Source organism: Meleagris gallopavo, chromosome 23, assembly GCF_905368555.1.
Source record: "Meleagris gallopavo chromosome 23, MGAL_WU_HG_1.1, whole genome shotgun sequence".
NCBI lineage: Eukaryota > Metazoa > Chordata > Aves > Galliformes > Phasianidae > Meleagris > Meleagris gallopavo.
Genome location: NC_139426.1, coordinates 249507 through 261837, shown reverse-complemented (window position 1 = coordinate 261837; position 12331 = coordinate 249507). Strand labels below are relative to the sequence as shown.

General features: G+C 44.5%; 1 protein-coding gene across 3 annotated transcripts; it reads right to left on the bottom strand.

The window, feature by feature from the left end:
- Positions 1-3456: 3456 nt before the first annotated feature.
- ERRFI1 (ERBB receptor feedback inhibitor 1) lies at positions 3457-11724 on the bottom strand. 3 transcript variants are annotated; one of them, XM_085242289.1, is made up of 5 exons: positions 11339-11724; positions 9181-9393; positions 6725-6920; positions 6530-6606; positions 3457-6018 (listed from the first exon to the last, which is right to left on the bottom strand). In XM_085242289.1, the coding sequence occupies exons 3-5, from the start codon at positions 6844-6846 to the stop codon at positions 4823-4825; spliced, it is 1395 nt and encodes a 464-aa protein (XP_085098415.1). In that variant the 5' UTR covers positions 6847-6920; positions 9181-9393; positions 11339-11724; the 3' UTR covers positions 3457-4822. The 3 variants fall into 3 exon arrangements, with proteins under 3 accessions (XP_085098415.1, XP_010720989.2, XP_085098414.1); XM_010722687.4 differs by having other exon boundaries at positions 9181-11724; XM_085242288.1 differs by lacking the exon at positions 9181-9393.
- Between the last annotated feature and the right edge of the window lie 607 nt (positions 11725-12331).

Below are 12331 nucleotides of genomic sequence, written 5' to 3'. Positions count from 1 at the left end.
AGGCATAAAGACTGTTCAGCATGTAGGTTTGTGTGTATGTTCCTTTTCTTTTCTGAAGGATACTCAGTAGTGCTGGCCCTTCCCTTCAGGGTGCTGTGTGACAATAAGAAACTCATTAATATGATAAAATAAACTAGGTAGATCTTTTTTTGGGGGAGGGGGAGGGTCAGACCTGATGATTGTAAGCATCATATGGAGGTTTTGTGCATGAATGGCTTCAAAGTGTTTTATCCTGGTGGCTCTCTATGTATCTGTGAACAGATTCAGGGTGACAACAGTGGGATCATCTGGCATCTTTTTTTCTCTGATGTTTCACAGCAGTATATTTGCACTCTTTTTCCTTTGTGGCTTTAAGATGCTGACACTCTGTGGGTGACAGCCATAATGCTGAGCGATCTTCAGAAAGAAGCTGCAGGTTTTAAACAGGGAAGCATCTCTTCTGAATCACTTTGTAAGAAAATGAATAGCAGTAACGATTACTATGTAACCACTTAAAATATGGAATACCTAACACCTTTCTCAAAATTAACCACAACTAGGATCAAGGTGCATGCCAATACATAAATAATAGAGCAACAGTCTATGAGCAATCACAGGTGTGGCTTCCATATATGATTCAGAAGAAGTAATGAGCTGTGTGGATGAAAATAGGCATTTAGGCAGTTATTATGCAAAGCCTGAATTACAATGCAGGATGGGTGGTGGTAACACCTCGCTCAGTTTATACAAATGCTAATCACAAGCTCAGCAGCCAGAAATCTCTGCAGTGGTATTTAGTAAATATTAATAAGTATAATTAAAATTTGTGTGCTAGATTTAGTTCCAAAGAACTATGAGAAACAGAAAATTTACCATACATTTTAAATGAATATAAGCTATTTGGGGAAACAAGCTATGGAGCAAACAAAATATTGAGCTAGACTGAAGGTGAGGGGATGTAAGGGGGGAATTTTTTTTGCAGGAATGCCCAACACACAGAAAATCAGTGGAATGCCTGACTGCAAAGACCCTGTGGACAGGCTGCTGCATTTTGTTACTGATCACTGAAGTACTTTCAAGAGGGAAACTTGAGTGAGTCTTTTAGAAGTGTTTGTAGGGCTCTCAGTCTGCAGTCATGATTTTGTTGGGTGGGAATTGTACCATGTCCAGTCATTGTCTTAATCCTGAATTTCAGATAGGACTATCAGTCTGGACACCTTTTTAAATGACTGCCCATAAAAGCTGTGCTAAACTCCCTGACCTTAGCTGCTTAAGAGCAAGTTATCCTGGTGGAAAAATTCAGTTAATGGGATTCTTCTAAGTCACTGGGTACTAACACAACCTCTTCCATTCAGGAAGGGGTATACTGAGGGAAACAACTTGCCCTTTAGTTACCAGCTAGATGCAACTCCTGGCTGATTTTCTAGCCCGATTAACCCTTTCGCAGTATAGGTATGGTGGATACTTGCTTCCACTGATTACTGAGGAGCTTTTCTTGTGGTATTGACAGTTCTGAGCCTGAGGAGAGAGGTGTGTCCCTGTATGTCCCTTCTCACTAACCTGCTGCCAGTCTCTTCTCATTAAGGTCTGTTTGATGATCATGGACTCACATGGGGCCTTGATGACGTGCCTCTGTGGTCACAGCAGTGCTGCTGAGGCAAGAAAGAGACTCCAGGTGGCGTGCAGCCCACTGCCAGCTCAGGAATGTTGTGGAAGCATTGCGTTTTCATAAATGCACATCTTTCTTTCTTGTTTTTATGCAAACACCTCGACTCTTCGGACTCGTATCAAGTCAACACTGCTTTGAAATGTGATTGTTTCAGTCAAATCTCTCTGGCAAGGAGCTTCCTCCTAAGAGGCATCTATCAGGCCCTGCCCAGGTGAGCCCAAGCTCTAAATATTCAAACACGATCAGAACGTTGCAAAACCACGTTGTGTCCTGACAGGTCTTATCTTGTGTCAGGGGATGAGCAGAGAAATGCCTTCTGGCCAGAACTTGCAAAGTTGCCCCCACAGCTCTGGAGCCCAATGACTCACTTGGAAAACAGAATATACTTTTTGAATGGTGCAAATTTTGTTCCTCAAAGCACAGGAATCTGCATTGTCTGGGAATACACAAGCAAGGTGACACTCAGGGAAAACCACTGAACAATGGAACAAACCTCATTACTTTGGACTTTTAAGGGTAATACAGCCAAGTTACTTAAATGGTGTAAGACTGTTGCCTGTAAATCTATCTTCTCTGAAGATACTGAAGAGACACTGGAGCTCTGTGATCTGATTGAAGGACTTGTTTGCTGCAGAGCAGTTCTACTCACTGTTTGCAGCTCAAGTTCAGTCTGGTTTACCTCTTTTCTAATAAACGTAACTTCAAAATTTAGCTACTTCAGTAAGACTTAAGACACTCTGCTGATACTCATCTGGAAAGATGGCACTGCTACAGAGGAATTTCTTTTTAATACTCACAGCTTAGTAGGCAATACCACACTTGCAGGAAAGGAGTACACAAGTCTTTTTTTTTCTCCTTTTTACTGTGTGGTATCTGGATGGGGATGCTTTTTCCCATGCAGGGGTGGCTTAGCTGTTAACTTGAGAGTAAATGCTATGCAGGGCAGAACTGTGGTCGAGGCCTTTCGAGTGTCTCAAGGTAAGGAGCAATAAGCTCACAGCTCATCGTGTCCAGCTCTTGGCTCTGCACACAACCACCCAAAATTCAAACCCTGTATTTGAATGTGGTGCTATGACCTGGGGAGCCCATTTCATGCTCACCAACCTCTGTTGAGGAACCGTTTCCTAGCCTACTTTTCATCAAGTATAATTCCAAGGATGGTAATAACCTGCTTGTTTTCTGAAATAACCTCATTCACAGAAAGTTCAGACTCTGGACTGCCAGTTCAAGACAAGTATTTACCCCCATACACATCTGAGAGACCAGAAATGCATGATGCTTCAGTATCTGAGTTGTGGGTAAGGTTACTACGGTTAAACATGTATTTTGTGATGATTATTAGCAACTGCTTTTTCCTTTTAAGCAATAAATGAAAAAAATATGATTAATGAAGTTCTTTTCATCCTTAAAATGATTAACTCCTATTTAGTCACCCTTAAATGTACAACTTAGTTCTTTTTTAACAGGTGAGAAATTTAAGTCAGGAAATCAACTTCCCTCTTTTCTGTAAGACAGTACCTAGTGTGCTATGGATGACTTTGGAAATAGCAAAGGTTTTTAATTGTGATAGGCTATATAATGCTTTATTGCCAGGCAAAGATTATGCACACTAAGCTATTAGTTAGTGAGCAGGAATCAGAATTAATTTGTGCAATGTGAATTATTGAATGCTTTGACAGTAGTGCTAAGTGGAAGCTGAACTCAGCATTTGTTACATGTTAAGCATTTTCCATTTTGATTTTCCCAGTAAATGCGAAGCTGAAATGCAAAACTGCATAGAGTATTCAATGAAGCAAAAAACCAAAATGTATCATAAATAAGTATATTATAACTTTATTAAACTCAAGACATGACAATATTCAAAATACAAAGTGAATTCTTCTTTATTCAATACTGTACATGATGCAGAAATATCAGTGCATTTCTATAGCATGTATTTCACCTTCATTTAGTTTGTACTAAAACAAAAAGTAAGCTTTAAAATAGCTCAAACATCTCATTCAGCAGTTCAAAGTGTAAACAGCTCATCTGTTTCTGTTAGGAGGAACGCGTTCATCTTTCGTACCTCCATTAAAGAGCACCCTTTCTTCTGTGCTTATCTGCGAGAGGATAAATGTAATCATGAGAAACTGCTAATGCACAAACATGGCAACTCAATGAACTTTACTGGAACATAGAAGCAGAACGAGGAAAAATTAAACAGCAAGAAACAGTGTCAGAAGCAGAGACAGATAGGAGTGACACTGTTCATAAGTGGAATCATATTTTTTCCCCATACTCTCCTCCTCTCCTAAAATACTGAATAGAAACCAGAACACAAGACCAGCTTGTGTTATGTTTAATACACCCAATTTCAGATGCAAGATGAGCATGTAATTGTTGTGGCCTACTTATAGCAATCATATACTTGCTCATATCCTCTGCCACTTTTATGACACTTTTATACCTTTCTAGGATCCAGGAAAAGAGCAGCAGCAGCTTAGCAGTATCTGTCCATATCTGTCTCTCAGAGGAAGAACTGCAAAATTGAGCCCAGTGTCCAGAACTAAAAGAATCCACGAAGCCTATCTCAGTTCCATGCTGCTTCACTTTGAAAGTAAGTCTACTGCTTGCCAATTAAGTTGTAAAATGGATTCAATATTCTAAAAATATTTTCAGTATGCTCAACAGGCCTCAAAGTTATCAGTTATCTATGTGATATTGCAGTCACCCTCTTACCAGGCTGGCATATCATAGTGAAAGAGAATAGAATCTCTTCTTGGCAGTTACTGTGCAAAAGAAATTTTAGAAATGCCTGATACGAAAACTGTACTGCATTATCTGCTCTGTTGTCAGGTTTGTAAGGAACTCATAAGCAAAGTTAGATTTTTTTTTTAGACTTATTTTGATAACGTGATACACTTATCTAAGGTAGCATATAACTGGCCAACTGCAACTACCATCTCTGTATGTTTCTGTGCAATCTTTGTCAGTTTTCAGGTATATGTACCAAGACAAAAAACAGTCTTAAGAAACATACCAGAGAGATGCAGCCTAAGAGTACTTTACCATCCACTACCTAGTTCTCAAAGGACAAACTGTCCTACTTTATTTGAGAACCTTAAGATTTTTTTAACATGGTAAAATTTGGCTCCATCCATCCTCAACAACCCAGATGAGCTGTGCTCCCAGAGACTATGGAGAAACCACATAAGACAGATGCTTTCGTTTCAGATGACCACCTATGTCCATTCTAGGTTTTGAGTCCAGTCTTGGGACTGAAGTGGCCATGCAGTCACCAGACCAGGACTGAACCTCTGTATTAGAACTACTTTCTTCTGCCTCTCTGAAGAATTTCTCATACTTGTCCAGATAGGGAGGCCTTTCGGGCAGCAGATAGTAGTGTGTTGAACTGGCCTTCTTACCATTTTCAATAATTGGAAGAATGCAAGGGACCCTGTTGGAAGATCCTTCACTGTTTTGTCTTTGTAGAGCTTTGTTGCTGACATATTTAGGATCAGGTGCAAAACTTTGGGTGGGGGGCATAACCCCATTGAGGTACGATGGCAGGCTTTTGGGACTTGGAGTACGGGAATTACTACGAGACAAAGGTTCTCTAGGGGGTACTTTGGGAGGCCTGTCTTCATCACTGTATGCGCTAGAAGCAACTTCTGCTGACCACCTTCTGTAATCTGGTTTGAGAGCCCTTGGAGGGATGGGAACCCTTGGGGGGATCTCTGGTTTATCTTCATCAGAGTTTGGAGAAGACCTGTTTAAGTGTCCGGATAGTCTTGCTACTGGTTTATTAAGAGAGCCAGCTGGTCCTGAATGGGACCTTCGCAAACGTCGATGCAGCTGCTGCGGAGGAGGGTAAATACCGGATATGCATCCATTTAGGCTTTGTGTAGGGTTGGCATCTTCTGGTTTTGGTCCTGTTGCAGCATCAAAATATGCATAATTGATTTGTCCACAACCTCTAAAGCTCCGCCGACTCGAACCACTGGATTTAAAAGGAGGAAGTCCATAATCTTCTAACAAGAAGTCTGTATCTGAGCTAGTCAGGAATTCCACTTCTCTGTCAACCTCGTCTGGAGTAACATCCTCATGGACAGGCAGAGGGGGCAGTGGCCTGGAGCTACGATCATGGGAGGATGCAGACAGAAACTGAATTGGCCCATTCTTTATTGGCATGTGAGGAGGTGTTTCTTCAGAAACACAGCCTGTGGTTAATGACAGTTTACTAAAGCCAGGAATGAGCTGGTCTTCATATCTTGAAATAGGCTGCTCATTTTTGGGACTTACAGGAGCTGGACTAGATTTCTGAGATGGGACATGGATGCAACTTTCAGCAAAGCCGTGGTCATTTGTGGAAACGCAGTTGGAGGAGTGCCCTAAAAAGGTGAGCAAGTCTTAGAAACTTTTCTAAGTGACATTTTGCCACTGCATATTTAGCTGTTTAAATCCTTCTAATGCAACAAGTAAGTAATTCCTGCTTAACAATGCCAGAAACAAGCATTAGTTAGTACAGGTCTCTTTTAGTCTGGTAGTTATGTGCTTAGTTAGGAGACCAGCTGATTACCACGTCTAAGGCCACTGCTCCAGTTAAATGAGGTAGTTAAGAGACCTCGTGCACAAACATTAAAATCGAGCTGCAGCTGAAATGATCCTGAAGACAGAGCAAATGGGATTTTACTAATTTTTTTTAGCTATTAAATCAGGATTGTAATGGAACCTCAGAGGCTTGTAAATGTAAGGGAAAGTGTGGTGTTCAAATGTTTTTTTAGTAGTACTGCATTCTGCCACCAGAGGGCAGCCTTACGTCCCAATTAAGAAAGCACTCCGCATCTTACCCAAGACACATCCATGGCACGACCTAAAGATCTCGTCAGTCTTTATACTTACCGATGGATGGCAAGCGTTGCTCTGCTGATGGATTCAAGTTATATGCCACTGCTATGGGATCCACGTTAAAGAAAGTACTGAAAAAGGAATCAAAAGTCTTCAATGTAAATAAGCCATAGGCTGGTACCAGTAGAAGTATTCTTAATACTTCTTTTCATATACGTGACAGTTCAATAGATCAAGTATTACACTCACTTCTCAAATCCACTGTGGCTACTCCAGCAGGTTTTCAGACCCCCCATGCCTTGACTAGCATGAAGAAATCCAGTTTTCAGTGGGACTCTCATTTCCTGAGCAGCAACTCCTGCAGTTGACATTGTGTACTGCTCTGTGATGTCTCCCAATTCTAGAAACTCACAGGGGGTGACAGGCTTCTTGCAGTTTGCATTCCCTGCCAAATAAAGAAAGGGATATAAATATCAGAAATGCAAGTATGAGTTGACTCTGATCTGAACTTTGAGGGCCTCAAGGAACTAAATCTCTCCGTAAAAAGGCTGTCTCTGTGCCTGCCAGTAGGAAAACTTTACAAAATGTGTTACTGTCAAGATTTTCAGCTACCAGCCTATTGATATATGCAAACCACTCATCAGCAAACTCAATTTACTATTTCAGTCAGAATTCCAAAACTTCTTTTATAGAAAGCAGTGATGGTTATAAACAAACTTAAGCATCACAGTGCTTTACAACAGACACAATTCTCTAGCTATTTATTTACAACCAGAAACATAGTGTCTTGAAATCACCTCCATTTAAATTGAAATACAACAGGGCAGTTTATTTCAGAAGTCAAACAAGTGAGGGCCAAATACATCAATGTACTACACACACCATGAAAACCCCTTCCCAGTATGGCAGTGCAAGAAAATAGTGCAGAAATAGGTAGAAGCTTATACTGATGGTACATCTGTTCCAAAATGCACCAGCTCTTCTATGCAGACGTGTCATCTTTTTCCTTTAAGGGGAAAGATTCATTACACCTACCTGTGACGGGTGGCCAACCTTTAAGCAGGATTAATTTGTAATCTTATGCCAACATTTGCCTTTCAGAAACAACTGTTTGACAAAGAAGTTGGTCATCCTTTTTGCTGAGCTGAGCCCAGTATTGATCTTCCAAGCAAATAATATATGCAGTGAGAAACTACAGATATGCTTATAATTTGGAATACTTAATGACATTCTCTTTAAGAGCATGAAGGTTTTCTTAATCATGACTGCCAGTGATCGTGCTTCTGTCAACAGAAGTGGTTTTTATTTCCTAGCTGACACTGGAGAGTTTTAATCAGCAACTTCAGGATCCTAGACAGAAGGAGGTTGGCTTTAATGGAAGTGAACAAGGCCCCGGCCAGCACTCTATGGCAGCACAGCGTTAAGGTCTTGGTTGCACTGATTTTAGTCAAGAGCCTGTTTTTCCCTTCCAAGCAACTTCCTTAAAACCTGACTTAAGCCAGGTAACTTTTGTGTAATGCAGTGAAGTCAGACTCTTCCCAGTAATGGGATTTGCACTTTTTCTAAGTAAAAATAAACACGCTGTTTCAGAAAGTAATGATGTAGCTATGCTTAGCAAAATTAGTTCAGAAGTCCCCAGTAGCTTCTTCCTTATTGTTCTGCAAGTGCAAGCAAAACCATTTTCAGAGAAAGGGGAGACTAGAAAAATCTGTCCATGTTGAAGACTTTTGAAGCACAGTACAAACTGTACCAATTCTAAAACTCCATTTGTCTATCATTAACAGGACTCACAAACAAAACACCAATCCCAGCAGCTTACACTACTCGGATTTTTTCAGATCTTGCAGATCCCAGATTGGTAGTAATGTAGGTGAATGCCTATGAAGGATTTTGCCCTTCTATTCCAGTATTTTTAAAGTCCAGTATAAGTCACACATGGAAATCACTGATAAAGAACACTGAATAGTCAGCAGATGATAGTGTTCTACCTCAGTGAGCACACAGGATCTGACAGGAGCATGAGACATTGATTAGAATATTAAAAAAAAAAAAAGAGACAGGAAGGGGGGCAGCACTGCTGTCATTTGAGAGCACATGTAATGTGTTTGCTATGATAACACACAGCCCTTGCAGGGCCTGTTAAGAGGCCCAACCTCCATCAGATCCCACGCCAAAACTACTGCTAATAATTACTGTGTCAGCTTTGTGAACGCTGTCTAAATCTCAGCTCTCAAGACTGATGGTTGCACAATTGCCTCTCTGAAATCCCTCTGGAACGTCAAGTGCAATTTCAGAGATGAATTTAAATATTTACATACTCTAGGAAAGGGTAATTTTCTTCTTTTTTCGATAGATGCTGTTATTTTTTGAAAGTAAAATAGACATTTTACCGCCTGCACCTAACAACCCTCTCTGAATGCACAGAAGGTGACTCGTCACAGCACTTCAATGAGGAGCTGCGAATGGACGGAGTTATGAAACTTCCTCCGTGCCTCCAGCCAGGAGGGTCGCAGAGGTAAGGGAGCCACGTAACTGCGCGCTGCTTTCCTCAGTCCTGAGCTCAGAGAGTTGAGGTACAATTTTAAAACACGTGTCATTTATTTGAACAAACTATCTGAAAGGCCAGGAGGGTATCTAATGGGGGAGTTTCCATTCTAACATTGGCCTGATACCACGTCCTCAAAGATTTAAGGATCTATATTTACCATAAATAATACCAGGCGTTAGCTAAAGAAAGTGGACGCCACGCAGTTACGCAGCTTTCTGGATCCCTCGTGCCTGCGTGCTCCTCATTTGCACAACGTGTGTTACTCAGAACGGGTTTCCGGTTGCTCTGCTCATCTGTCCTACTTCCACATGGATTCTGGCACTTCGATCGCAGCGCTCTGAGCGCTTCTGAAGCTGGTGCAGTTTCAGTGCTATTCAAAAGGAACGTGGTTAGTCCAGAATAAAACTACAGCTACTAATACTACAGTGTCGATATAAACCGTGGCAATTCCAGCGTTGGAGTGCACTGGGAAACAACCATCACCACCCAATATATAGTTTTCACGCTGTGTGGATCGCTAATTACTGCAGCCACACTGTGAGCATTCTTCTACTTAGGAAGGAAGAAGCATTTTTACATACCTTAGCTCAGGACAATCACTGATAACAAAACCTTGTTACTCTGTTCCCCGTTCACAACCCAGTCCCATTGCTACAACCTATTTGAGGCAAACTAGTTTCATAATAAGGGAAACTGGATTCTGGTTTGTACAACATCTACAAACACTTCACATAGTGGATATGTCTGCTGTGAAGATTTTCCCAAATTCCTACATCAATCTTGGACAAACTTTATAAATGCAACACAGGCTAAGAGCTCGTGCATGGCTTGTAAGACACAAGAAAGCGTGGGAGTGAGATCTCCTTAACGCTTCTGGGAGGGGAAAAAATATGTGGCTACCTTAAATTGACAACTTATTTTTGCTCACCTTGCCACCACGTATCTGTAATGAATCTCAAAAGCAATTCACAGGAGGAGGGGCACATTTTTGCACTACAAGTCATCCACTCTAGCTAGCTGTTCCTTATTTGACGATGTGATGTAATTTCCTTTCCCCCATCCTCTGACTTTCTATTTAGCACAAATACCTGAGATAGAACCACTCCTTCTGATATTCAAGTGTTTTGGACTTAACCTAAATTACATTATTACATTTACTGCAATACTTGAACAGACCAAAACCAAAAACCCCCCGAAATTCCCTCAATAATGTTTCTTCTATCATGGTCACATCATCTCTTAAATGCTCCTGTCTTTTCTGCAACCAGATAACTGCCACTGAGCAACAGCAGTCTCAAGAGAAGGTTGCTTTAAATCTGTTGCCAACCAGAAATGAGCCATTCTGCTGTAGAACATCTCAGATGATGCCCACTTAGTGCAGGCAGAAAACCACCACTCAGATCACACCAAGCCACAAACACAACATATTCCACAACTCTGACGCAGAAGGTGATGGACACAGAGGCAAATCGCCCGACCAGAGAATGGATCGGGATTCTAACAGTCATCTCTGCAGGGTTACATTGAAGAGTTCATCAGGGAGTTGGGTTCAGGTAAAGCCCTGGCTGCCATTTCATGGTCCTATACAGCAAACCGGGAGTATCTTGCAAGGCACCAGCAGAAAGCTAATAAGTAAACAGCAGGACAATAGCCTTGCCTCTGCTCGTCAAGTTTGAGATGCGCGTTTAAGGTACGGTTCTTCACCCTCCTGAAAATGCTAACGTGAAAAGGGCCGGCTTACATTCGGGAAACAATTCCCGATCATGAGCGCAGCATCAGCAGCACTGCGATACGTTTTATCGTGCTGAGAAGGGGAGCTGCTCTCCTCTGAAATAACACCTGCACTGCTGAGCGACGGGCACGGGGCTTCGCCAAGAAGCCCCTCAAAAAGCGGGCCTTCGTGCAGTGACCGAATGAACCTCCCGTGCGAGTTAAGTACCGCGGGGAGAAAATAAACCAGGGCACAAAGCGACGTGGAAGAGCGGAGCAGCCCGAGCCGCGCGGAGCGCACGCAGCGGATGGCTGTAAAGGGGAGCGGCGGCGGATCCCGAAAATCCGAGGCGAGCGCGGCCGGAACGGACGAAGCAGAACGCGCCGCTCCGCCGCCCGTTCGCTCCCCGCCGCCGCCGCCGCCTCGCCCCGCACCCCGGGCTGGGCCGCACGGCCGGGACGGCGGCTCCGAACCGGCGCTCTGCCGCCGCGGCCCAACCGATCCTCGCCGTCTCCCGAGGAGCGCCCGCCCGCCCCGGCTCCTGCTCCGTTCTCCCCGTCGGCGGAGCGGCTCCGGCCCGAGTCCCGGCGGTGCCGCCGCTTACCCTGATGCCGCGCAGCTCCGCATGTCCCCGCGCGGGCGCCGACGCGACGCGCATGCGCCGAACCGCAGCAGCGACCGGCAGTGCCGCGCTGCGCGCCGCCCGCCGCTGTTATAGCGGGAGGAGGGGCCGTACGGAGCACCGCCCCGCGCGCCGCGCCCCCTCTCTCCCCGCGCTGCGCGCGCGTCAGAAAAAGCCTTTAAAGCGGCGACGGCCGCGCGCGTGTCCGAAGCGGTCACGGCTACCGAGCGGCGTTGCGGGGTACGGCCGGGAAGTGCCGGCAGCGCAGGAACCGGCCTCGGTACGCCGGCCCCCACCTTCACGCCATAGGGCCCGCCGGCTCCGGCGGAGCGGAAGTGGCGCTCAGTAGGCGGGCTCTAGCTGGGGTGAGGCGGAAGTGGGCCGGGGCAACTTGGACTTCCGCCGGCACTTCCGGTATGTGTTTCCGGTCTGCTGCAGTTGGGGGGGGAGCTCCACGCCCCCCGTAGGCGGTGGCAGCGCGGGAAGCGCTTTGGCGCCGCCCCACCCCGGAACGACCGGCTGCCGCGCTGCCTCCGCGCCGGCTGGTGAGAAGTGGTGCGGCTTTCGTGTCTGCGCTCGGCTCCCTGTCGGTGTCTGAGGCGTTCTGTGTGGAAATGATGGCTGTGTGTGAGGGACGGCGAGTGCTCTCCTTGAGGCGTTTGAGGCTCGACTGCTTCATCAGCGCTAAAAGCAGCAATAACAAAACGACGCTCCGCCCTAAGGGAAATCAAAAGACTGGCAGTATTGCAGGAATTGCTCCTGCCAGCCTCCTCTTTCCGGGGCTTTGTGTTAATTCTCATGCACCGTTATTTACTAGTTTGAAAAGTTCTCGTTAAATCTGCTTTGTGCCCTCATTGCTTTGGCGAGCAAAGGCCTCTGAAATCCCCAACGACGAGAAAACTGCCAAGAAAATGCATTCCCTGGTGTTGCAGGGTGTGTGGCGTCAAGTCGCAGCTGAGATTTGTGTCTCCTCCT

Excerpts from the sequence above, each read along its gene's own strand:
- ERRFI1 (XM_010722687.4), bottom strand. The coding sequence starts at position 6,846 with ATGTCAACTGCAGGAGTTGCTGCTCAGGAAATGAGAGTCCCACTGAAA. Across the intron at positions 6,607-6,724 it reads AGCCACAGTGGATTTGAGAA|TACTTTCTTTAACGTGGATC; the intron begins GTGAGTGTAATA and ends TTCCTTTTTCAG. Across the intron at positions 6,019-6,529 it reads GCAACGCTTGCCATCCATCG|GGCACTCCTCCAACTGCGTT; the intron begins GTAAGTATAAAG and ends TCACCTTTTTAG.